General features: G+C 43.9%; 2 protein-coding genes across 3 annotated transcripts in view; both read right to left on the minus strand.

Annotated features, from left to right (window-relative positions):
* Positions 1-1,851, minus strand: part of VIT (vitrin) — a 60,390-nt gene extending 58,539 nt beyond the window's left edge. Inside the window, exon 1 of the mRNA XM_054195823.1 lies at positions 1,831-1,851. Within this exon, the coding sequence (XP_054051798.1) occupies positions 1,831-1,833 (3 nt within the window). The 5' untranslated portion in view covers positions 1,834-1,851. The remainder of the gene's footprint in view (positions 1-1,830) is intronic.
* Positions 1,852-14,722: 12,871 nt separating this feature from the next.
* LOC128907823 (opsin-5-like) overlaps positions 14,723-24,891 on the minus strand; it is a 34,358-nt gene continuing 24,189 nt past the window's right edge. Inside the window, exons 3-6 of one of the 2 annotated variants that reach the window (XM_054197148.1) lie at positions 23,192-23,291; positions 20,478-20,582; positions 17,269-17,492; positions 14,723-16,626 (exon numbers count right to left, since the gene is read on the minus strand). In XM_054197148.1, the coding sequence (XP_054053123.1) occupies positions 16,186-16,626; positions 17,269-17,492; positions 20,478-20,582; positions 23,192-23,291 (870 nt within the window). In that variant the 3' untranslated portion in view covers positions 14,723-16,185. The remainder of the gene's footprint in view (positions 16,627-17,268; positions 17,493-20,477; positions 20,583-23,191; positions 23,292-24,891) is intronic. The other variant, XM_054197149.1, reaches the window with a different exon arrangement.

A 24,891-nucleotide genomic window follows, 5' to 3' on the forward strand; every position in this document is an offset into this window, starting at 1 on the left:
GTCCCAGCTGGGCAGGCTCAAAAAATGAGGGTTCATAGTGGGAAATAGGAAAGACACCTTTTTCTGTGACTGGTATGTGGAGAGCTCGAGCCTTTCCAATTGAGCAGTCACTGTTTTAACTGTCATGGATTTGAATTGTTGTAGCGGTTTTTTTTTTAAGTTCTGGGCAGTCACTTTTGGAAACTTTTGACCTCACCTGCCTCTATAATAATCAAAAGACACAAAGCAAAGTGAACTTGGGCTTGGAAAGAGAATCTAATAAGGCATTTGAGCAATGTCAGTAGTTACTACTGCCTGTAAGGAGTGTGTGTATACTTTGAGAGCAATTTAATATGTGGTGCATTAGCCGTGGGCATGCAGACAATACTAGTTGGGACAAAGAAGTCAGCTGGGTTTGCTTATAGATCTTGGGTTGCAGCAGAAAGCAGCAATGCTCAGATATTGCTTTCCTTTAATTATTTCAAGATGTATCTCTGTAGGAAAAAAGAAAACAGATGGAGGATGCACTTGCACTTGAAATACAACAGGGAGCTATCATGGGCATCAAGAAATCTTCAGTATTTTTGCCATGCAGCTGAATCTACCCATACCTCCTATGCCCCATATTACCAATGCCAGATTTAGAACAAAAGCTGCCACAAATGCTGTGCTGAAACATAAATAAAGTGAACAGTAAATGGCGGGGCTGGAACAGCCCCCATCACATTTGGGATCAAGAAATGCCAAGGGTGGCTGCTCAGGAGGAGTTTGCTCCAATCGTGGCCACAGACCTTTGGATCTGATGGGGTGTAGCCAGCTTTACAAGCTGAGATGATATGGAGGTGGACCGTAATGTTGGTCTCTCACCAGTTCGCTATCAGAAACCAAGCGACCGCCACAATGGAAATCCATTTTAAGGAGTATCTTTTTGGCAGAATGTGCAGTTATTGCAAACAAAAATGAATGGTGACTGAACAGAACTGGGTCTGTAGGAAGTGCAGCATATGGATTTTGTTCGTCTTGAATCCAGTGTAGGTGGGGATTGAGTCTTCCCAGGGTAAGTGGGATATATTTCATTGCTCTAGTACCTCATATAAAACCTGATTCATCAGCATAAAGCTCCTTGTATGAGGAGTAAAGTCATCTGTTTAGGAGAGAGCTCTTTGTTAATCAACAGTTTCAGCAGTGCTGGATTCAGGGCTGAAATTCACAGATGAGGACCGCAGCTCTCAGAAAACACAAATGGCTTTTTCAGCGTGCTTTCCCTATCTGCGTACTGCCAGGGCGAGCCATGTGCTATCGCTGCCACTGTTAATTCAGTTTGCCAAGAATACCAGGTCTCACTCTGCATCCCAGTGCCCCTTACCTTGGCAGCAAAGCTCAACTATTCACTGCAAATCAGGCCTGGAAAATGTAAACCCAGTAACAGTCTTCTGTCTGTTCTTCCTGAACTATTTTCCCCGATGTGTTTTCTGTTTACGCTCTGTAGGGCATCAGGTGTCAGAGCAAGAAGGCGATGCCAGTAAAAGCCACTTCACAGTAGAGAGCTCGTGGCTGCCTCCCAGCAACTGAATGCATCCCCTCTGTGGTGCCCTTATCCTTGTCTTCTCCAGCTTTGGCTCTCGGCATTGAAGACTGTTCAAAATGCAGGTTTTTTCTGGAGGCAACATGCAGAAATCAGAGTGCTGCTCTGGCAAGCAGAAGTGTCCAAACATGCAGCAGGGCCAGAACTGCCAGTGTGTTTAATGGGTGGATTAATGTATTTTCTTTACTGGTATGTATCTTTCAAAACAGGCATTTGCCAGAGTTCATGACAAGCCCCTCTGCATGCACCCCTGTGCACAGGCTCACCATGTAAGGGCTTACATCGCTCTTTCCCAGTTGCGTGGTGGTGACTTGGCCCCTCGCTAGGGTCTCCTTGCCCACTGTTCTTGTAGAGACCCATTTGCCTCCAGGGAGGCAAAGTTCCTGGAGGGATCCACTTGGTGAAGGGAAGAATGGCTTTGCATGCCCATGTGCCTGTGTAGGAGCGGGGGATGTCAGCATGGGTCCCCCCAACTCCTGTGTGGTGCTGCACCCATATAAACCTCTGTGTGTGTGGATCCAGCTGATGGCAACACCTTCCCTGGGGGATGGTACGTGTTGTGGAGACAGACCGTCCCATGTTTCAGCAAGGTTGAACTTGGGAAGGAAAGGAGAGAGATTGTGGGGTCCTGGTGATGGCAGCTGGCAGGAGGGGGGAAGGCAATGAGGAAATGGGAGGGGAAAGTCGGGGTCCTGCTGGTGGGACGGGGCAGAGGGAAGGTGCTGGGAGTGCAGAGCACCTGGGGACCCTGTGATGTGGGTACAAAGAGGGTGTAGAGTGATGCAAGGGTCTCCCCAGGCACGCAGACCCCAGTGGACTGGCAGAAACACCAGCATTTGCCCTTCTCCCCATCTCTGCCCCATCCCTCTGCCCCCTCACTTCCAGTGGGGTGTGAGAAATGGTGTTTCTGGTGTTCCTTTAACTGGTCACCACCAAGGTGTTCATTGTCCTGTGAAGGTATTGAAGCTTCAGACTACTATCCATCACTAAAACACATTCAAAAAGTTACTCTGCTGTGCGTGAACCAGCCGAACATGGGAAACGTTGCTGCCTGCCCAGGGTGACCTTGCCCCCCTTGCTCCTGCTCAGGGTATTTGCGACTAAGCTTTTATTGTAATATGTGTGCCAACGGGTCAGGTTTGGGGAGTGTAGGCTGTGAAGAACTGCTATAACCCTTTTTGCTGCCCATTTCTACCATTTCACCCAAGCATCAAGTTGTTTGGCGCATTTCCAGCCATACAGAGCAATGAGGTGTACTCTCAGTGACAAAAGATGTAGACACAAGTCTCTGCAGTTCAGTAGCCTGGATCTATACTTTTTGTAAGCTAGCAATTTCTCACAATTCACTTCCACTTAAAAAAGCAGAGAACAGACAGTACGCATAAACATCTCTCCATGCTGTAGCAATTCAATTAACTATAAACTCAGTAATGTAGGAATACAAAGGAGAGCCATCTTTCTTCTATGATGCCTTCAAGGGCCACAGAAAGATCCAACGTAATTTTAAATCCTTCTCTGAAATCAAACCTTGGGAAGAAATGCTGCTCTTTTGTTACGTTTAAAAGGAAAAAAAAAAAAAGCTCTCCAAATCTTATTAGAAAAATAAACCTTTCTGAATAATCTCTATCCTCTGTTCCTTGCCTCCATTGCCACAACCATATATTATAAGGTGAGGTCTGCATTTTGATCCCCAAATTAAGTAAATTACTTCTAATAAATTGCTTAGTCACAAGCACATTTAAGCTGGAAATACCATTTGCATTCTTATAATTGCCAGCATTAAATCTCCATAAGAATAGTAAGAGGAAAGCCTCTACATTTTATGCTTGCTAACTCCTCAGAGTGTTTTATACTATGGAAAATACTGTAAATGCTTCCAAGCTACTTTAGTAATTGACATTTTCCACCTTAGGTTCTCAAAGCTCTTTTCAAAGAAGTGCAAACAATGAAAGAAAGGGAAAAATAGTTTTGGGAGAGAGAGAATTAAATTACACGCATGTTCTTATAAATCCTCAGAAAAAAGGAAAGGCAAGCAGCTTTTGCAGAAAAGAAGGCTGAGAAGCACAGCGCTTACAGAACTGAGTTTGAACAGGTGCTTGGGGTTCTGAAGATACAGAGGAGGACGCGCACCTGTAGAAAGACCTTACCTTTTGCCAATCCAGCACCAAAATAAGATGTTGCAAATGGGTTCTGGGTTTTGCAGCCCTGCGAGGGATGCCCATGGTCCTCACGGCTCCCAGAGACACCCAGGGCTCTGGAGATATGTGCTGCAAAGATGCGTGTGCTGGGGAAGGAGTTGCTCAGGACCAGGCAAATGGGAAAAAAGTTTCCTGCTGCTGCACCCACAGCCCTGCAACGCCGTCCCATGTGCTGAGGTCAGTGCTTGGACTTCGGTTTGCAAAAGCCTAATGGTTTCTGTTGTGTCCCGGTAGGAGTTTGTGAGTCCCAGGGAGAAGGTGAGAGGAAGGCTGAGCAGGGCATCTGTTGTGGTAATTTAGGTGAGTTACAGCTACAGCCACAGCCATACCTTGGTGCGTCCGGATCCAGCTTCAGTTTCTGCATCTCCACTGGCAGTTCAGGGAGGCAGAGCTGCCCAAAGCTGCTTTAAACTCTCCATGGCGAGTTTATCTTAGGCTGTTCAGTGCCGGTGGTGGTTTCTGCGAGTCTCTTACCATGAAGTGGAAGACATTTATGATCAGTCAGAAACACATATGGCATATTGGACTTGTGTAATGTACTCTCATGGAGAACAGAGGAGACGATCCTGATTCACGCCAGTGTAACAGCAGGAGGTGTCAGGCCTGCAGAGCCACGTAAAATGATGCGTTCCCCTCCTGAGTGAGCTAATAAAGTAGGGAAGCAAGCAAGCTGTGTCAGCTGAGAAGTTCAATATTGCACGCTACCCAGTGTTACAGCTCACTGATCACTTTGGCTGTTTGCTGTGGTGCGGCAGAGTGGTGGAGCTGCTGCTGACAGCCCAAGCGAGTTGTAATTAGTGGGTGGTGAGGGCCCTGGGTCATTGCACAGTGGTTCCGCATTCAGCCCCCGTTGTGTTTGCTGAGCTCCCCTCTCACTGTGTCCTCCTCAGGGGCTTTCTGCCATCGAGACTGCTTTGCGGTGGACTGGGATGGATGAATATATACTCTGCATTAATACTTAAAGGAGCTCAAATGCCCAACGGGATGCCATCAGAATCTCACTTTGTCTCCTTTGCGGCATTGCATGGGAAAGCCTGTTAAGAAACCTGCAAGTGCTAAGTATAATTGTTACCATTCAGCTGTTCCTGTCCAGCTAAGCAGACAGCAATTTTTTGGGAAATTAAATTTTAAAGCTTCTGCTGCTCTAAAGTGAATTTCTTTGGTCTTCACAAAATTAATGCCTTACAGCTTCCTTTTTTCGTCTTTTCTTTCAATATGTGAGTACCTTTCATCATCTAATAAAAAGTCAATTTAAAAGAATGAGTAAGAAAATTGAAACAAGTACTGATTTGCATGTAATAAATTAGCTTAATTTGTAGTAATTGTTTGCTGTTAGTCTGTTCTGATTGTTTCTTTTCACATAGGCGGGCGGAAGGAATTGGTGTTACTGTGAGGATTGCAGTTTGCCAAACAAGTCTGCCTAGTTATGGGAAGTTTTGAGTAAACTCCCCGTTCAGTTTGTTTCACATTTCCCAGGATGGACTTTCTGGAGGTCACAGAGTCAGGGGCATAAAATCAGGCTGATGCCCACTAAGAGGTCCAAGCAATGAAAGACAACAGATAAATGGGCTTCAAGAGAAAACTGAGTAAGGCCCTCTGCACGCCAGCTTTTTCCATCATCACGCCTGCCCTTCTACAAGAGCGGTGCATGCACACGATGACATGCAAGCAAGCAGTGTTCAGAAAATGGGTGACCAAGAACCTAGCAGCACTGTGGGAAACAGTGACAGAGCAAGCAAATCTCCATGGAGTCAGTTGCTATGAAAAAGATGGTTCCTAGGAACTAGGCGCTAGTGCTTGGGCTGGTGTTTCAGAAGAGATTTGCAACATCGTCACTTCTGCCATCAACTAGAGTGGAAATCAACAGGTTGAACCAAGAGCGATCCCAGAGAGTCCATCAGTGGGACGGCAGAGGTGGCGTGTGCATGTTTCATGACTTTCTATGCCATAAACAGTGGTTGGAGAGTATGTAATCTACTGCTGTCAGTGTGGCTATTATTTGTAATCTGCAAAACATCAAAAAGTCTACGAACAGTTTTACGGACAAGAATTTTGATAGGAGGGACTAACCTTATCCCACAGCACCGAAGCACTTGGCCTTGGTGTCCTCCTGTCTCTAAACATTTCACCGTTCTGTGACTTGGTCTCATCTTGGGACACTGTGGACAAGATCTTTGCGAGTTAAAATTTATCAGTTTGCTGTTGCTTGCAAGGGAATAGAATTTCTGTCCCGCATCTCTAGGATAAAAAGGGATAACCTTTTCTGCCCCTGCTCCAAGAGACAGATTTAAACACATAAGCAAGGGCATGATGGGGAAGGGAGGCAGGGTGTTTCCCCTCTGATGCCTTCTGTTTCTGTTTCCGTTAGCACTGTGGGGAGAAGCTGTAGGGAGGGTGTAGGTGTGGACCTGCCTACTTGGATCTGGCGGGAACAAAAGCAGCTGTTGGGGCTTTCCTCAGTGCCCCAACAGCTGATCTGAAAGACTTGGTCATGTCTTGAAACTGCCGTGGCCATAAACACCAAACTTGAGCCATTACCCAGGGCTGGGGGCATTTTGCCCTGGATTTGCAAGGGGTAATGTTTGTGATGACCCTTTCTGAAGGAGGCCATCGATGGCGGGGTTTGTTGCAGTCACACAGCTTCTTAATCACAAGGTTTCACACAGCGAGGGTCAGGACTGGAGCGGTGGTACAAGGAATTTGAGCCAAAGCCCTGAATTGTCGTCACTCCAGGCTGGCAGAAGAGTTGTCTCTCTCTCTAAATGATATGTAGGGATTTCTGCAGCTGAATGCCGTTATCAATGACAACATTTCGAATGAATAGCCCTACACATATATTCCGTGGCTGCAATGTGAATAATTGTGAACGCTCCTCAATCTTCCTCTTCCCACTCCTCTCTCCCCACTCAGCCTAAGCACAAACACTCATTTCAGGGCTAAAGATATACTCTTAAATCACTTCTGACATTTCTTTGTTGTTGCCTAATGAAGGCTGGGTTGATGGGCTAGAGAGAAGTTTTATAAAAGTCCTTGCTGAGACATCGTCGTAGGATCGGAAGTGGGCAGCAGTTGCAAATGTTAGTATTTGTCTCTGGAGTTTATTTATCTGCAAGCCTGAATGTCTGTGTGGCGTACGGGGCTTTGTCCCCCCCCACCTTGGTTTTCCGAGTCCCAGTGAAACGTCACGGTCCTGAGGACTGCGGGGTTCAAAGAGCAGCCATGCTGCCGTCCCCGCCGAGCTAACAAGGGGCCTCTGTGCGCCCTTGTTCGGAGGGAGACGTTCCACCAGGGACGTGCCGGCTGCTCCTCCTGGCTTTCCCAACCCTTTCCAAACACTTTTACACTCTGCTTCTTTCATTAATTGGATTATTTGTTTTTTACGCTTGCTGTTGAGCAAGTCAAATCGACGCACGCCTGGTTAACAAAGCCTGAAATAATTGTGACTAAGTCAAAGCAGTGCTGAAGGGGGAGACCAGCCACACAGACCAGGCCAGTTTCCCGGCCCTGCTGAGCGTACTTAATCCTTGCTGGGTTTATCCAGGTGTCAAGGAAGGGCTTGAATGGCAGCCAGAGGCTGGAAGCGTGCCCCCTCGCTGCCTGACGGTCTGGTCTTTCATCCTCTGTTTGTAACACGGGCTACTACAGAGATTTACAGACCAATATGTGGGTGAACTGGGTTTTCCTATAGAGAGTCTGGAAAAGCTTGCTTTGCTACGTTGTCCTTATCCTTATCCTAAGGAATGAAAATGGTCAGTTCAAAATGGGGGCTTCCTATGATCAGCTGCAGGTTAGGATGGCAGGACACTTCTGCTCTGCTCTGACTTCTAGGTCAGTGAAATGCTGTAAATCCATGAGAGAGGAGGTAGACTTGCTTTAGTGATTAAGTACAGAAACCGATTTCAACACTCTTGATGACTGTGACCACCCAGACTACAGCTAGTTTTCACTTTGCTTACTGTGCAAGACACCATATTAAAAAATAAGACAAACCTGACTTTTTTATGGCAGAAGTGCTTTGGGTGCATTCTGCTATTCAGAAAGCTTGATTGCTTTGATTATTCTTCAGGATTAGAGGCAGCTGAGGCATGCCATCTTCATTAGAGACCTTTGGGATCTACAGCTGAGAGACCACATGTTGAGCATCCCTGGAACCTGACTGTGCCCACAGAACTTGCTAGGTGAAGTGCAATTCCAGATTTTGCAGGTGGAGGCATTAAGGAAAAGTCTGTAGGTTATTGAGCAGATTCTGTGCGTGGGTCTTATTTGGAGAAATTAATTTTATGAAGCCAGAAGTATCAGTCCAGGTAGAGATTGTTAACACTAACTTAATTTCTGTTGCATATGGTTTTAAAGGGGGGATGCTTGCAAATCCATGTTGTCTTTGCAGGAGGACTTCAGGGGCATTACTCTCGATAGTGGTTTTCTGATGCATTTGCTAGGCCTATTCTTTGCTGCTAGCGTGGTAAATGCTTAAAGGGCTCTCTATGAGCAGAACAGGTAACAGCTAACGTTGTGGGAACTCCCCGTGTTTCACTGTTCCATGGTGATGCTCCATTTTCATAGTAGATGGTGTGAGGAAAAGCAATTGGGAAAAAACATGCCTGCTTTGCAGTAAGAACTCTTATTAGAAAGTGTTTTGGTGTTGTATTCACCTGCCCTAACTTTCTGGTTGTTGGCTGTGCTTTTCCCTATCTGTTCCCAGATCACCTACTAATAGTGCATGTTGGCTATAATATGGGACATGGCAATAAAACAAGCTGCAAACACGAAGCCTGAACCATGGGATTTCTGTTAGACTGGAAATTTGAAACTGGGATGTCGTTTCTGCTCAGGGTCACAGCAAATCAATAGAGATGTGGGTGGGCACCAACAACCATTACGCAGAGCCAGTGAGTGGGGCATAAGCAAACAGGAGGTCTACGCTAACTTGAGGAAGACCCAAGTCTGCTAAATACTGCTGCAGACCATAAGTTGATAAGAGACTTGCTCTTCTCAGTTGTATGTTGTGATGGCGAGGTTTTTCAGCTCCTTTATCTGCAGGCATACCTGACTAGTTAGCCTGGTTTTCCTTACAGCCCTCCAAGAGACAGTCACCTTTCCCCACACTTTCTGAGCCCACATTCTCCACCTCTTGTAAAAGCTCCGACTTCTTTCAGAAGCTGAAATGTTTCAGACCTTCTTGTGAATTTAGCCAAGGTCTAGCAGTCCCAAAGAAAAGTCAGCCGGTTCAAGCAGTACTGAAGTTCACCAAATAGGCAACAGCTCCCCAGACACGGGTTCTAACCTGCATTCCCAGCAAACCCATGAAAACAATTTGCAGGGCAAATATACCGTGCTACATGTCTGGTCCTTGCAGATGTTTGCATGCCTTGGTTGGATTGGGTCATCCCAGGAGAAAGTGAAATATGAGGTAAGCGTAGTAATTTTACTGTCCTGGTAGCCCATTTTCTTTTTCCTTTTATATGTTGCATGGCTGATCTGAGTCTTCTTCGACTTGCCAAGGTGTTCTTGTGCTTTGACAGTCAGACAGTGATCAGTGACTTTCATGATGCTCTGCCTTCCCTCCCTGTCTATGCCATCACATTAGGGTATATTATCTTTCCAAGAATGTGTATTTTCAAGAATGCATAGCATCTTGCAAAGAAAAAGGCCTATCAGCTTTCCAGAAGTGAATGTTTTCCCTTGCTATGACTCCTAGGATGGGGAATGCCCTGGTAATAGCACCCCCAAATTGTGGGGAGATACGGGTCTCATCTCTGGAGCCAGGACTCAACTATTCTTGAACTTGTCATTTGCCTGGGTTGATTTTTTTTTTTTTCTTATAGGACACATGATAATGCTGCTGTACCTGACTGCCTTTCAGCAAAGGAAGCAGAGGGCTGGATTGTCAGGTAAACACCGTATCAGACAAGGATGAGCTAAAGCCCATTTTCCATTCCCTTTAAATCCATGTATAGGCCACATGTTATCCTAGGGACTGACTAGCTTGTTCTCAGAGAAGTCAGTTTTGTTCATTTCGCACAGCAGCTTACCAGCGGTGCGAAGCATGACCTGAGTTCACTGAGTTTCTCCCACTTCTCTGTTTGAACATTATATGATATGAATCCATTTGAAATTTATCTTTGGCACCTGGTAAGGCTTTGCCAGGTCAGATCACCAAGACACGCTCGAGCTCTCGTTTGGGCTGCCAAACGTTGTTCTTGGCTTCGTACTTCCTTTTGCAAATACTGCGACAGCTGTGACACACATAGGGACCTCCTGCTCGGGCAGCTTGCACTGACCTTGTGCCGGACCTGTCTGATGTGCCTCCAGCCACGTGTGTGTCCTCCAAGCCCATCCCTGCTTTGCTCAATTGGTGGTCTCTCCAGCAGCCAGGCTGGCCGGCCTGCAATGTCAAAGGCTACTGGAGGCTGTCATATATCAACGAGGGAGGGCACTTATTGCAGTGATTTCTGTAAGTCGTTCCACTCCTGTTTTACGAGGTTACATCCTATTACATAATTATATGCTGTGTGGTTGTTATCCCCAAAGGGCTTTTCTCTCATTCAATGAGCATAAAAGATGATGATTATTGGCACAGACAGTTGGTAGACACTTTTTTTTTGTTTGTTTTTATCATTCAGTGTGGCCCTGATTTTTGTATTAGCAATGGGATTATTACTTTTCATTTTGTAATTTTCTTACTGTTCTGTGTTCTTATTGTATTACTACTTTGACATGCCTTGAATTTTACATTTATTCTTATGCACATCAGGAAGGACATGTTCTTGCTTCCCTTTTATGATGAGTTATTGTTATATAGACAGATTACAAAAAAAACCCCAAACCCAACCTCAAAACCAAACTTTCAGAAATAGGTATTAAATACATATTTGTGTACTCAAAGCTGTAGATAAAACCACAGGCCCAGAGGACAGGCTCCTGTTCTCTCCTGCAGTCAATGCAACTCGCTTAGCTACCTCTTTTAATCTGAATGTGGGTATATGAAGTTCTATAAGAGTTTTCCAGGCACAAAGCTTCTTGCAGGCTCTGTGTCTCTGTGTATCCAGCAGTACCTTTACTCTCTTCTGCGGAGAAGATCTTGTTTTCAGCTTTTAGCCTGTTTCATCTGGAATCACCTAATTGCCATCTCCCAGAAAGCAGGAATATATGCTGACCATGAGGACCTTGGAGGTATTTTGTTTTTAGCTGCACAGTGTTGTAGCTTTCCGTATTCCTAGATCATCAGTGCAGGGTGGGATTAAGGGCCAGCTACTGTGGAGTCTTTGCTGCAGACCAGAATTAGGCACTTCGGACCACATACTAGACACAGACCCATTTGACCCAGCAGGCACCTCCACTTTGATCTGCAGAGTTCCCAAAGTGCTCGCAAAAATCCTTTGCATATGTTGATGTACTGAGAAGGTTCAGAGCCCAAGCCAGTAGCGATTTGAGAGGTAGGCTGGGGGGAACACACAACGTTGCCTTGTGTGCAACCAGAGCCTGGTTTGCCAGGATGGCCTATCTCCAGGATGGTTGAAAATACAGACGTGGTAGTGTTACTCACTTTTTTTCATTATTTCCCAGGGATGAGAGCATTCCCCAGGGTAGCAGGAGAGCAACGTACTTGTCGAGTCCTACCCTCAGGAAGGGATTTTGTCTCCATCTCATTCTCCTGAGAAAAATGCCAAACCATAGGCCGTGTTTGGGTGGGCACACTCTTTCTCTCGAAGGATTTATAGGGGTGGAGAGTGAGCCTGCAAGGGGGTGCAAGCCTGAGTAGTTCCCACATTAATAAAGTCACTGTCTTAATGGGGGTGGAGGGGGATTTCCTATTTTCTGGTCTCTGCTACAAGAAATACTCTTACATGACTCATTAGATAAAAAAGCATAATAGCACTGAGAACAGGGACTGGACGGCAGTATGCTATCCCACTCCCTGCAACTACACGCTCAAGTTATTCACGTTACCATTAGAAATGTGAAAGCTATTAAGAAATGTTGCTATGTATTTCAATGTGCTGACACCCTAAAGGATTTTCAGTTTGGCAAAAAATGCCAGCAGGGGAAACGTGGGCCCCAAAGGTCTTCTTGGCATAAATAAACAAATGATAACAATAACTTCTCCCCCCCACCCCCAAACCAGAAGAGGCTATTTTTTTAATGTGGAAATTGAACAGAAGTAATTGTGGGTTAACTTCATTGCTTGAACTGTGTAGCCCAAGCGAAAGGGTTGTGACAGGGATGTTGAAAATCCACCTGCAAGGCCAAGTTGTACAAATGAGTATGAATAACAGCGCTTCATGATTACTAACTGCAGTGGTTATGGTATAATACTGATATGTTGATAATTATGAATAGTATTGATAATAAGAAAAAATCAAGTAAGAGTTGATGAGATTTTGATACACATGTAAATACACGAATTGTGTAACCATTAAGAACCCACCTGCTGAGCGTACTAATCAATAGCTAATCAAAACAGTTGGGAAATGTTTGGAAGTGAATATGTAGAGTTACTAAAGGCATATTTTAAAGGGTAGCTTAAGGGCTTCAAGCTTTTTGCAGAGTGACTTTTCTATGCTCAGGCACGTCGTTTTTGCCAGAGTGCTTTAATGATGTCAACAGGTCTGTGAGTACAGAAATGGATAATCAACAGCTAGCAAGGGTTTTTTGGCTGGGTTTCTTCCATCTAAGGGTAAAAGATGGCTAACCTCTGCCTCAGATGCTGCTGGAACAAGACAGCAAATGTTGAGAGCATCCTTTGGAAATGGTAGGCTTGCTTGGCCTACTGCCTTCTGCCAGATGCTGCTGCTTCAGTGTGTCATACGTGAACCCAACCCCAAAAATTACAAAATCTCACAGTAATATCCAGGGCTGAGCAAGAGAGACAGAAGGAGCCCACATGCCAGAATTTCTATGCCAAAAGGAGGAAGACCTGAATATTGTTCTCCTACCTCATGACAAAAGACAATTTGGATACTAGCAATAGTTACGAGATCTCATTTGTGCAGCCTGGCACTAAACCTTTCAATACAAAACACATTGAAAAATGCCCCTGGTGGTAGAGGTAGTGGAAGAACCAGGTCTTATTAGCAAGCCCATGCTACCTGCCTGCTGTGTACCTTCACACAAGGTGGAGTGGTAGCATTAAGATGGCATCTCCTCTCTCTTGGAGATATCGTATCTGGCCCTGCCTTTGCCACACCCATTGGCTTTTGGCATTAGAAAAATGTAAAAATATAGTGTTTCTGAAGAGAAAGCATTAGGAGCAGGTAGTCCTTTGCTTTGTCAAGGTGAGTGGGACCTCCTTTGTAAGACTGTCTCAAACAGATAGTGTTCAAAGCTATGGTTTCCTAGATAAGCATCCTTGTCACCAGAATACCAGTCAGGACAACAGTCTTCTCACACCTCTGCTGCTAAAACTCGTCCACTGTAAAAGAAAATCCGAGTTTGTGGGGAAGCAGCAAGATTATGGGGAGGAGTAATTTGACTCCAGGACTCTCTGTGCTGTTTGCACTGTATTTCATTCTTGCTAAGAAAAAAGCATAAAACCCCATCATCCCCTTTCAGTGTATCTAGACCATGTCTGTCCTTGCTGTCTCAAGCTCCTGAGCTCTTTGCTCCTCGTTGAGCGGCAAGCATGGGCTCAGCAGGCAGAGGAGTGCATCTGTGGAGGCAGCAGCAGGGGTCAGCCTTTTCCCCAGCTATGTGGGACCAGAGACAGGGGGAGGAAATGCAGGATGCAGGCAAAGTGTTTTACAAATTGATTTGTGTTGATTGGCACACTTGAAATGCTGAAGCACATTCCCTTACCTGCACTTGAGCTGTAGTGGATTCTGGGCCTTTTTTCTGCCTTCAGCCACTCTCTGGTGTCTTGGGTACAGCTGCAGGGCACTGGTGCTTTAGGGCTGGAAGCTTTTAACCTGAGTAACTCCAGTGACAAATGTGCTCCTGCTGTTACTGAACCTGGAGCGCAGGTTGGTGCCTGCAAAGGCATCCATCCTCTTTTCCCCTGAGTAACTTGCAAAACCAGATATTCTACTCTACAAGATACGCAGTCCCATGGTGTTACCATATATCCACAAAGGACTGTAGATGTAGATCTTGCAGGAGGGAAGTCTGCTGCGGTCCAGTCAAGGCTTTTTCTGTGTTGGCTCTTTCCAGTTGTCTTTCAGCAAGTATGCACCCTTTGGCTCCTGGCCCCTTGCTCCCCTGCTTATCTCGTTCTCCCCCTCTTATATTTTTCCTCTGCTCTGCTCCTATTCTGGTTCATTTTTACTACTCCGTCCTCCTCTCCCACTCTAACCTCACTGTACATGCTCAATGGCCTATACACTAGCAGAGATTTCAGCTGGAGTTTGGGGGCACTCTTGGAAATGGCCTTGTTGCTCCTCCTCCTCCTTTTCACATCTTTCCATGTCAGAGTCTGAATCCTGCAGATCAACAGCATTGCTACAACTCAGTGGGGCAAGAATTTTCCCTAGTTATCCCTAAATCAGCAGAAACACAGATTTAAAAGCTAGCCTGGCGTCTATGGCCACGGAGGCTCTACGGGCAGGTGCCTGGCACACCTGTGGCTGCAGGTACCTCCGAGAACCGCATCCGATGGGGATGCCTGGCACTCCTCTTTCTTTAGAGGAAAACCCAAGCACTCGCAGCAGTGAGAAGAGGCTCAGTCCAGCAGGGTTACCAAGCTAGATTTTGTGCTACACCTAGAAGTTTTCAAAACTACACCCTAGGTTTGACTGGCCCAGCCTGGCTTCATCCAGCTGTGACAGGGCTTTGCCCTAAATGATTTCATCTATTTCTGCAGCTACGGCATGCATTTTTATCTGGAAGCAAACTGTTTACTTATTTGCTTTTAATTATTTATGGTAATGAAATAGAACGCATATCCCAAAATTTTCCACAAAAATGAATACTCTTGTAGTTCAGATCTGTGGCCATGAAAGAAAACACAGTTCCCCACTGTTGCTTATAATGTTTATTTGTTTTTAACTTCAAAACACAGGTGATTTTTTCAAAACAAATAGAGTAATGGGGGAAATGAAGGCAGGCGCTCTTTGTAACTTTCCCAAGAAACACATCTGTAAAAGCATACTTTTGCAGAACAACTACATTTTAGCACACCCAGACAGTGAGATTCCAAAAAGTCATAAATAGCAGTGAGGTTAGCAACCAATGTTGTTGGGGGTTTTAATTCCTCCCCCTCACCACTCCCCTCCCCTGCCTTGTTTAACTTGCAAACGGCATTAAATGAACCCACAATTTCCACAGCTAATACTGAGACATTTGTACAGAAGTCTCTGAGTACGCAGTTAATTTCCAAGATGGGGAATCATGAAGGCATATCCTCACTTTCAATCTGTAAAATAAACTTGGTGGAATAACTGGATATTATAACATCTAATGGTCTTGCTGCTGAGTTAAGCCTAAAGCTTAGCTATTTAAATCACTATCCTTAATTACTACTTAGTTACGTTTAACTAAAAGTCATTTTTTACCCATAGGCAGGTACAAAAACTTTATTTAGAAGCAGCAGTGAAGTGTTGGATTATATTTTGTAAATAGCTCTGATGCCACACTTCATCAGCACTCCTAAAACCTTAGTGTCATTTTTGGTTTCATTGCCTGTACAACATCTCTTGCTCCACCTTAATAGTCAGTAGAAAAACAACCGGTTTGGAGACAGATCAGTAAAACTAAAGGCCAGCTTTCCTGAATCCGAATGCCACAGCCAGACCCAGCTCACCGGGAACGTCAGGGAAGGTGGAAATAATTCTGCAGACCAACGAGGAAAAGTGCGAAGCCACTGTTCAGATGACAGTGACCACCAAGTGGCAAGATCTATAACTCCTAGCACCTGCACAGACACAGGCAGAGCCAGGCACAGGCGATCAGACACACACCCACGCAGGCACGGCGCCCGGCAGCCCCACGGTGGGAGCACACGGCTTTGCCTACCAGCTCCCAGCCGCTGGAGACGCAGCAGGTCCACGGCCATCTCAGCAGGGCTCGAGCTCATCTTCTCCTACAGCACCACGGAGCTAAAATGATCGTCTATGGCTGGGACTGCTGAAGAGCAAAAAACATATTTGGAAATGCCATCTCCTAATTAATAAAATTTGGATAGGAACATATTAGTTATTTTTTTTAGCTAATGCTTGCTCTTCACGAGTCAGTCTTGCTTTTCCTGCACGTATGTGAAAATCGAATGTTTCTGGCACTGGGTGTGCTGCCCACGATGTAATGTTCTTCGTAGCTTTTTGTACCTACATAGAAGGAAAATATCACTTTACCGTCTGATTTGCTTGAGTTGTATAGTCATCAGTGCTATAGCAAGAAACAGATGGATTGGGAATTAGGAAATCACTCAAGCGCTGATCTGAAGAGGGTCTTCCTGAACACAAAGCGGGTGCATGTGTTAGGTCGCCACAAAACTTACAGTCTATCACATTCAATATCAGGGTTATTAGATGGTGTATCAAGAATACCAAAACACACTTCCTTGTTTGCTGGAGGTGGGGTATTGGTAGGACTTCCCACCCCGGAATCAGGGCTTGGTGCAGGGTGCATTTCTCCTGCATACTTCTCTTCTTTCTGAGAAGGCTCTTGTTGTTTTTGCTTGAGGTTTTTGAAACGTTTGAGCTTGACAGGGTCCTTGACTTCCTTGGCACAATGGAACAAGATGAAAATGTCCCTCCGAAATTTGGAGCTCATTCCAAAGTAGATAATGGGATTGTAGAAGCTGGCAGACTTAGCAAACAAACTGGCAAGGATGCTGGTAAGATTGGGCACAGGGTGACCATAGGCAGACCATATAGAGATGACAGCATATGGTGACCACGCAATAATGAAGGCTGTGCAAATGACAATGGAAACCTAAAAGACAGGAGAAGAACAGTCTTAAATCTTTTCTGGAACACTACATCAGGCAAGCAGCTTCGACACTTGGCTGGAAAGGAAACATCAGGTTGTCCTGAGGGTATGGCTCACAGCAGAGTACAGGCAAGCAAAAGGTTAGCTTTGATGGAGCCAGGCAAACCTAGAAGCGATATATCTAATTTTGGCATGGTGGTGTGCTTGAACAATGCCTCATCTAAAGGAATGAAAATAGCTACAGTCCCCTGTATGTTTATGTGAATTAAGAGGGTTTTGGGTAGACTTAAGTCAACAGTAAGTAAATTGAGATCTCCACTGTAACTTCTGTGTATGCTCAGAAGGAATGTAACTTCTGAAATAAAAGAACATAAGCCAAACCAAACTTTTGTTTTTGTACGGTATAACCCACTCCAATTATACTTAGATTATTTTTCACATGTGATGTAGCACCAATATTAGCCAGCTGACGGGGGCAGGAGTTTTAAACAATCCCCCTATTCTTCCCTGAGTTCAAACTCTGTCACTAGAGATTATAGAGAAATGAAACATGACTGATTTGTTTTGTTCTCTCTTCTCTTCTAGTTGGGACCAATTTTTGGAAAGACAAGATTTCATTGAGATAAACGTGAAACCCAAACTCACCCTGGTGACATCCCGCTCCATTCTCCTCTGTCTGTCTGTGGGATCACCCAGTCCTGTTAACGCATGGCTTAGCTTGACAGTATTGATAATTGACACGTATGAGAAGACCATGACTGTTACAGGTAGGAAAAAACAGCAGATAAAAATGGAGACAATGTAGGACTTGTAGATTGTAGAGAAGTTGGCTTTTGCCCAGTCTATCTCACATGTGCCATACATGCGATCTGGAAAGCAAAAATAAGTTGGTTACCATTTCTAGAAGATTTATCTGCTTTTGAGCTATTAATTTATTAGTTCAAATGCTGCATTTTTCTTCTTCTGAGCACTAAAGAATGGATTGATCTTTCTGATTTAATGAGCTGTGACATAATTTCCTACTTAAACAATTTTTCAAGACCAGCTAGACCGTAACAAGTTTTAATGAGTATTATCGTTCTGTCCAGTTTAGATTTCCAGTGTACATCCATAATGCTCAAACTGTTGTCTCTGAATAGGAAATTGTGATACTTTATGAGGAAAAAAAAAAGGGTATTCATTCAGTAGGTTTGAGATTTTTGAGTGTTATCTACTCCTGTCATAATCTTCTACATAGTAACTTCCTAAGATGAGCACTGTAACAGCACAACAGGCAATTGTAAAGACATAATACACCAGATGTAAAAAGTCACTGCTTCCATAGCAAAGTAGGAAATAAAAATATTGAGGGGTTTTTAATAGAAACAACAAGGCAGTTAAATTTTTACTGTAGTGAGAGCCATGAAAGCAAATAGATATAGCTAATAATAAAGATTATGGGAAGATGAAACATATAAGTACTTAGAAAGATATGAGACATTTTGCTGAATGGGAAGCATACAGTTCTGCAACTACAAAGGAGCTGGACGCTCTTAAAAATGAAGTTAGGCAGATTGCAGGATCTGCAGTAGTGGGATTTACAAAGGGACATTTGCTGATCAGGTACTTAAGGGAAAGGCAGTGGGAATAAAGTGCGGTCTCTGCTTAAAGACTTATGAATGACTTGTTGACTGGTTGGTTGACTTCTTTAGACCCTCTGATGTATCTGAAAATGTGTCCTGGTATAAAACTTGAGTTCAGTAGCATTAGAGGTTTTCTTTAGATTGTGAGTTGTTCATTTTTCTTTTTAAGTGGAAAAAGCTGTTTTGTTTTTTTTTTTTTCTGACAGCTATGCCAGCAAATTGAATTATAAATAAATGAAGCATGAACAAAAATTATGTAAGTCAAGTATTAACGAGTTCTGGAGATATAATACAGGTGAAGCCTGCATGATTTAGCAACAAATCTCTCTCTGACATCCAGTGATAATTCTGAAGAAAAAAAATCTCTTAATTCCTCACAGGTGGTAGGAGGTTTAGACAGGATGAATTAATGGAGCAAAAGATTAGAATCTCTTTTATGATTCTCATCAAAAAGAGCTCGGTATTTTTAACACCAAAAGCTCTAGGTGTTGCTGTCTGGATGTGTTCAGTAATAGAAACAGATTTTTGTCTCCTTCACCCTTTTCATGAGTAGACCCCAAGATTCAAAAAGATAACCATAAAATCTGGCTTAATGACAGGTTTCTGGATCGTGAAAACTTCTGGCTGAAAAAAGAAAGCAGTCTCCAGATGACATGAAAAGAAAATCCTGCAGATTTTCTGCGAGTCAGAATTCAGAGCTGTGTTTCCCCCCTCTGCAGAGACACTGGCAAGTGGCATTTCCGAAAATCAGCGGGGTCCTGGGGACCCCTGGAGCTGCTGTGTAGAAGTGAGAGGTCCGAGGCAGACAGGTGCAATGTGCTGTGGTCTGCCAGCATCCACTGCCCGCTCCCAGACTTGCCATTGCTGGGCTCCCACATCTCCACGGGTGCCCCTCAATGGAAACGTGTTTAGAGTCAGATAGCCCAGGAACCTGAAACCGCTGTGATTCTCAGTAGGGACAAGTGCTCCTAGAAGTGGTCTTGAAGACCATTGTCATGGAATTGAATCCAAACTACAAACAGGATCCATGGGTGCACTTGGATGCCCCGACAAGGCAGTGGTGCCCAAGAAGTCCCCGGCTCCAGTTTAAGGCCAAAAAGGGACACCAGAAATCCTTCTACAAACGAAGAACTAGTAAGATTAATGTAAAAAGAACACATAGATTGCCAGAAGATACACAGAAAATGACCAGTCCAACCCCCCCAGGTTTTTGACATATCCGGAGTGCAAAAATATGACACAAAATGAGAACAGTCTATTAAACAGTTTGGTTTTGCCTCAAACAAAACATCCATTGAGCTTAATATCCTGGTAACATTTTGGTTTGGGAAGGACAGAAGACTTAGCCAATCATAGAAATGGATGCTTTTCTCACACCTATACTTCAAGGGTCCAGAGATACCTCAAAGCTTATGTATTTAGTTTGTAAGAAGATACATATTCACATAGCTGCTTTAATAAGTCTTCATAGATTTAACGACTTCTCAAAGGAGGCAGATGCCTACAGGATCCAGGCAGATAACTGCTGGACAATTTCAGTCCCGTGGTTTCAGTTGTTAGGACTCCTGTATCATTACCATTTGTTCCTAGAGATTTGTTTTGTTGAATTTTTAGAGCCTTAATTTGAGACAATTTCTCCAGCTTTTCCCCAGGAAGAAATTTTCTGGTGTGGGAATATCCCTCAGCCATTGAATTACCGCAGAGTTCACTATTCAAAATTTTTCCTGTTTTTTCTCCCTCCTTTTTTGCTATGGCCTGATCTTGCACCCTAATCACTTCTGACATCTTTTTCTTCTTATGCTATGTTAGTTTTCATATTTTCAACACTGTTATACCAAATGTTTCTGGCTTGTCTTACTATAGTTTCAAGTTTAACTTGCTGGAACTTGTGTTATTTTCTAGCTTCCTAATCTTGACGGTTTTTGAAGGATGTCTTTTGATAGTTCCCTTTATCTCATTGCTTAACCATGCCAAATATTTCTGGTCTCTCTTTTTTTCATAGCTAATATGCACTTGGTCCAAGCCTTTCCTGAGATATCTTCAAAAAAATCTCTTTATAGCTGATACCAAAGCGGGCAATGCTCTGCAAATACGTCATGCATGATGAATGGTTTTCTCCGTTCCACTGATAATCGGTCTGGTTTATCACAAACAGCAAGAAAGAAAGGTAAGTATTTTTGTTCATTTAAGTGGAGAGGTGCCAAATAAGTACAACTGAAAGATACCTGTTACCTGTATAACTGCCCCAGCCAAATAGTGGAGCTGCTGACCAGAAGAAAGCTGCTACCCAAATGAGAACCAGAGCCACCGTCATACTGCTGTTGCTGATGCAGTGACCTGCAATGACAGGGTTCAGTCAGAAAATAATATCTAGACAGGCAGACATATCTCTGAGATCTAAATGCACTCCTATACCGAGAGCTAATATGGAAAATATAGCTATTTAAAAAAATATGATGACCAAAAAACGCATATTCATAAGAATTTAAACTTAATTTGAAAGCATCTATCAGGCTCGTGTTCAAGACCATTTGTGAAAGTGGAAATGAATGGCTTTTAAGCACGAGACAATGTGTTTGTTGAGCACTGCTGGGTTAGCAAATTCTACATTAGACTTATGTTCTGCAATTTTTTAAAAAGCGGGAAATGGTTGTATTCTAAGTTTTACATAGAAACAAACAAGATAAGTCTAAATTCATAGGATATTCTTATGCATGTCAAGGCTTTCCCTGTTAAAAAGGAGAAAATATATTAGATGCTCAAACTACCTTAGCCATTCAATACTAATTATTTAATCTGTTCTGCCGTTGCCATACATTGTGGTTATTTCTTTGTTTACGTGGGAAATATTTAGGCATTCACCAATCTCTGTTCCTCAACATTTCTGTAAAGTTATACTGGGTGCTTGCTCAGATTTCCTCAAGAGGCAAACATAAATTATGCACGTCCTCAGAAGAACATATGATACAGCTTTGCAAAAGAGAGCGCATTTTAAATACGCAACGTGTGTTTTAAATACGACTTAATAATTTGCACTGAATATAAGATGTAGAACACATCACAGCCAAATTCTACCAGCTCCAACAGCAGTTTGTGTTGAAAATTAACTTCAACAAGTCTATCATTGCAACAAGCTGCAGAAGGACTTCCTGCGGAAAAAAGACCACCCGGCAGAAGTTCTTTTCACAGCTAATACTGTTCATGTATGCTTTACCTGCGGACGTGAATAGGTTTCTGCCTGAAACATGATGCAAGCCAGTCACAACAAAGGCATGAAAATTGATAATACATCATCTAAGGATGGGTGAAAGGAAGACTAGGGATAATTCATAAGGTTCATAAGAACATATAAAGTTCTTATGGAACAAAACATAAGGTTCTCAGTGGAAGTCAAAGTTTTCAGCAGGCAGGAGGTCCAGGATGAACGGTAAGGAAAGGTTTCTACTGAACCCGCAAAAGGGAGTGCCTGGGGTGAGTGTGGTGATGTAAAGAGGCATGAAGGGAAAGTGGTAGATGATGGCAAGTTTATATAGACTTGCTGATGGGGATTTCACAGGGCAGGAAACATACAAAGTATTTCAGATCAGATTTGTACAGTGGGACACATGTATGCCTTTAGAAAGGCATTTATACCAAAGGTTAATAAAAAATGAAATTCAAAAAACTATAAAGAGAGTGGTTAGTAAAAGGTTTCTAGCACTGGAGAGAGTAATGAACAGTGGTTGTTTGAGATATTCAGGTTACAGATCAACAGGGCAATAGAGAAGAAAGAAGTGTGGGTGTGAGGCTGTGGTGATGATGCTTTGCAGATCTGGGAGACAGACAGGAGACAGGGACTGTCTGGCTAGAGTCAGGTCATGGTCAGTTCTGGGGATGGTAAGAGTAATTTTCATCTCCCGTAATGTGAAAGTGTCCAGGGAGAGGAGGCCAGAGAGACATGTGGGGATGGGAGGCTGTGCAGTGCTACAAAAGCTGGAGGCAAGATGCGCAGACTGAGTGTTCCTGGTGCCATCTAAAGCAGTCCTAATGCCTGCTGTGCACAAACCCTGGCAGAACACCCTGAAGAGTGAAAAGGTTTGTATGTAGGGCAGCCTTCTGAAACAAGGATCTTCTTAATGACTGGATACTTCCCAAACATCATCTCACAGAAGATTAAATTCGTTGCTTACAGTAAGATCCAGACAACAATGTCTGCATCACTTAGGAGTCATTTAAGTTGTATTTTGAAGAACACAGAGGGTCAGCAGGACCTGTGGTATCTTCGGCACAAGGGTGACCAAAATGTACTAGTAATAATTCGGCTCTTATTTGGGTTAACCCCGAAGGATTCTGTGCAAACTTGTTTGTAATGTAAATGGCTACATTATATTCTGGTTTTGAATGCATCTAATTTATATTTGACATAGCCTGTGGCTGAAAGAAATACAGATTTGCACCTTAGAATCATAGAATCATTTAGGTTGGAAAAGACCCTTGGGATCATCGAGTCCAACCATCAACTCCACTCTACAAAGTGCTCCGCTACACCATATCCCTTAACACCACATCTAAACGAGTCTTAAACACATCCAGGGATGGTGACTCCACCACCTCCCTGGGCAGCCTATTCCAGTGTCTAACCACTCTTTCTGTGAAGAATTTTTTCCTAATGTCCAGCCTAAACCTACCCTGCTGCAGCTTGAACCCATTCCCTCTTGTTCTATCGCTAATTACCTGTGAGAAGAGACCAGCACCAACCTCTCTACAATGTCCTTTCAAGTAGTTGTAGAGTGATGAGGTCTCACCTCAGCCTCCTCTTCCTCAAACTAAACAGTCCCAGCTCCCTCAATCGCTCCTCATAAGATTTATTCTCCAGGCCCTTCACCAGCTTCGTTGCCCTCCTCTGCACTCGCTCCAGCACCTCGATATCTCCAGGTTCAATGAAGGCAGAACTGGACCTTCCTTACCTCTCTCAGGATGGCAGCCCTTGATGTAGCGAGTCACGCTGATTACTGTAAGGGTATTAATGCTAGCCAGGCCAAAGAGAAGTGTCAGGAAGCCATCAACCTGAAAAACAAAGCAGTGATGTTCTTTTACTGCAGAGAGCTGAAGGGGAAAAGAACCACAGGGATCGCTCCAGTTGTTTTCATGTTAATGCTCTTGAAAGTTTCTCCAGAAACCCAACTAGCTAGGAAAATATAAAATGTCAGGGGCAGTTATCTTCTACAGGATCAGTAAGCAAGTAAATGTTCAAAAATTATATAAGCGCTCTGTCACGTACATAAAATAAACAAGCAAACACACCGTCACATCTATGCTTCCCCAAAATGACTTGTCAAATGAAGGAGAAAAAAGTTGAACTGAAAAGAAGAAAAGCCCTGAATAGGCAAAAATGCACTGGATGCAGTCGCCCTGCTTAGGCGGAATAAACATGCAAACTGAACACATGAAATTTAGGCCAAAGAGGGAAGAACGTAGGAGGCAGCGGACTTGTCTGAGTGAGAAAAGCTTTTTAAAAAATTAAATAGAACCACCCAAAGCTAAACTGTCCCAATAGATTGAGTCTCAATGTTGGTGCTACCGATTGCCTGCTATTATTAATCCCCGATCCTCACCGCCTGTGACTGACGCAGGCAGAGCCGTACGGCTGTGCGGGCTCACGCTGACGTCAGTGTCTCAGCGATAGAGGCACGGCGCGGTTACAACTCTGCTAGCTTCACTTTTGGGTATAGGAAGGAAGTTGCTGCTGACTGTGGTGGAGCGGGATGTAGCCATCTGCTAGGGAGCACTATACGACTGGAAAATGATCCAGGCAAAATGCCGAAGGCAGTCCTTTTTTTGAAAGCTTGCAGTGATGTACCAAACCGGCCAGAGCACAGGGGCTCTTGGAGGTGCCAGTTTTACACCGAGTGAAGCAGGGATATTAAGCAAGTGTCTCTGGACTGTAACTTGGCATTCAAGTGCTAAAATTATCAGCGGAAAGGCACATCATTATTCTACGGGAACAAACTCTGCCTTTGTGTGAATGGGCACAACTCCTGCGGAATTCAGTTTATCCCAGCGCTGAATCTGGGGCTTTAATCCAGCCTTAAAGCTGAGACCATGGCAGATTGTATAAATTAAATTGGGTGAAGGGTTAGGAAAGGGCTGCTTCACCATTTCTTTCACTGGCGCTTTTTCTTGCTACCAACGCCCTTATATTGACTCTATTTACTTCTTAATGCCAACTTTCACAGACCCCGCCATATTTTAAATGCATGCAAGACTTGCTGCTACAACAATCTACATCCACCTGTGTTCCTCTTACAATCAGCTCATGCTTTGTGTATAAATTCAGCCTTGTTTACACCAAAAAACAGGCTTCCTTGGATGCTTCAGCTGCTTCCTAGAAGCTGCACTTGGCTGAATTTTGCCCGCCGTGTGCTGTCAAGATTGGTGAAATACCTGGACAGGCAAATGTGCTCTGCATTTCGTTAGCCTTATTGATGCAAACAGCTGCCACTTCTCCATTTGCTCTAACAATGCTTCCTAGATGTGGAAAACAGCACGGCCAAGGACTACTGAGAAACCAGGCTGCCTAAGCTTAAGCAATTGCACTAGTTATTAGATGAGAAGGGAAGCATCATTTCAGCAGTGATGCAAATAAACTCTTGGAAATGAAGTTTAA

Source organism: Rissa tridactyla, chromosome 3 (genome assembly GCF_028500815.1).
Source record: "Rissa tridactyla isolate bRisTri1 chromosome 3, bRisTri1.patW.cur.20221130, whole genome shotgun sequence".
Taxonomy (NCBI): domain Eukaryota; kingdom Metazoa; phylum Chordata; class Aves; order Charadriiformes; family Laridae; genus Rissa; species Rissa tridactyla.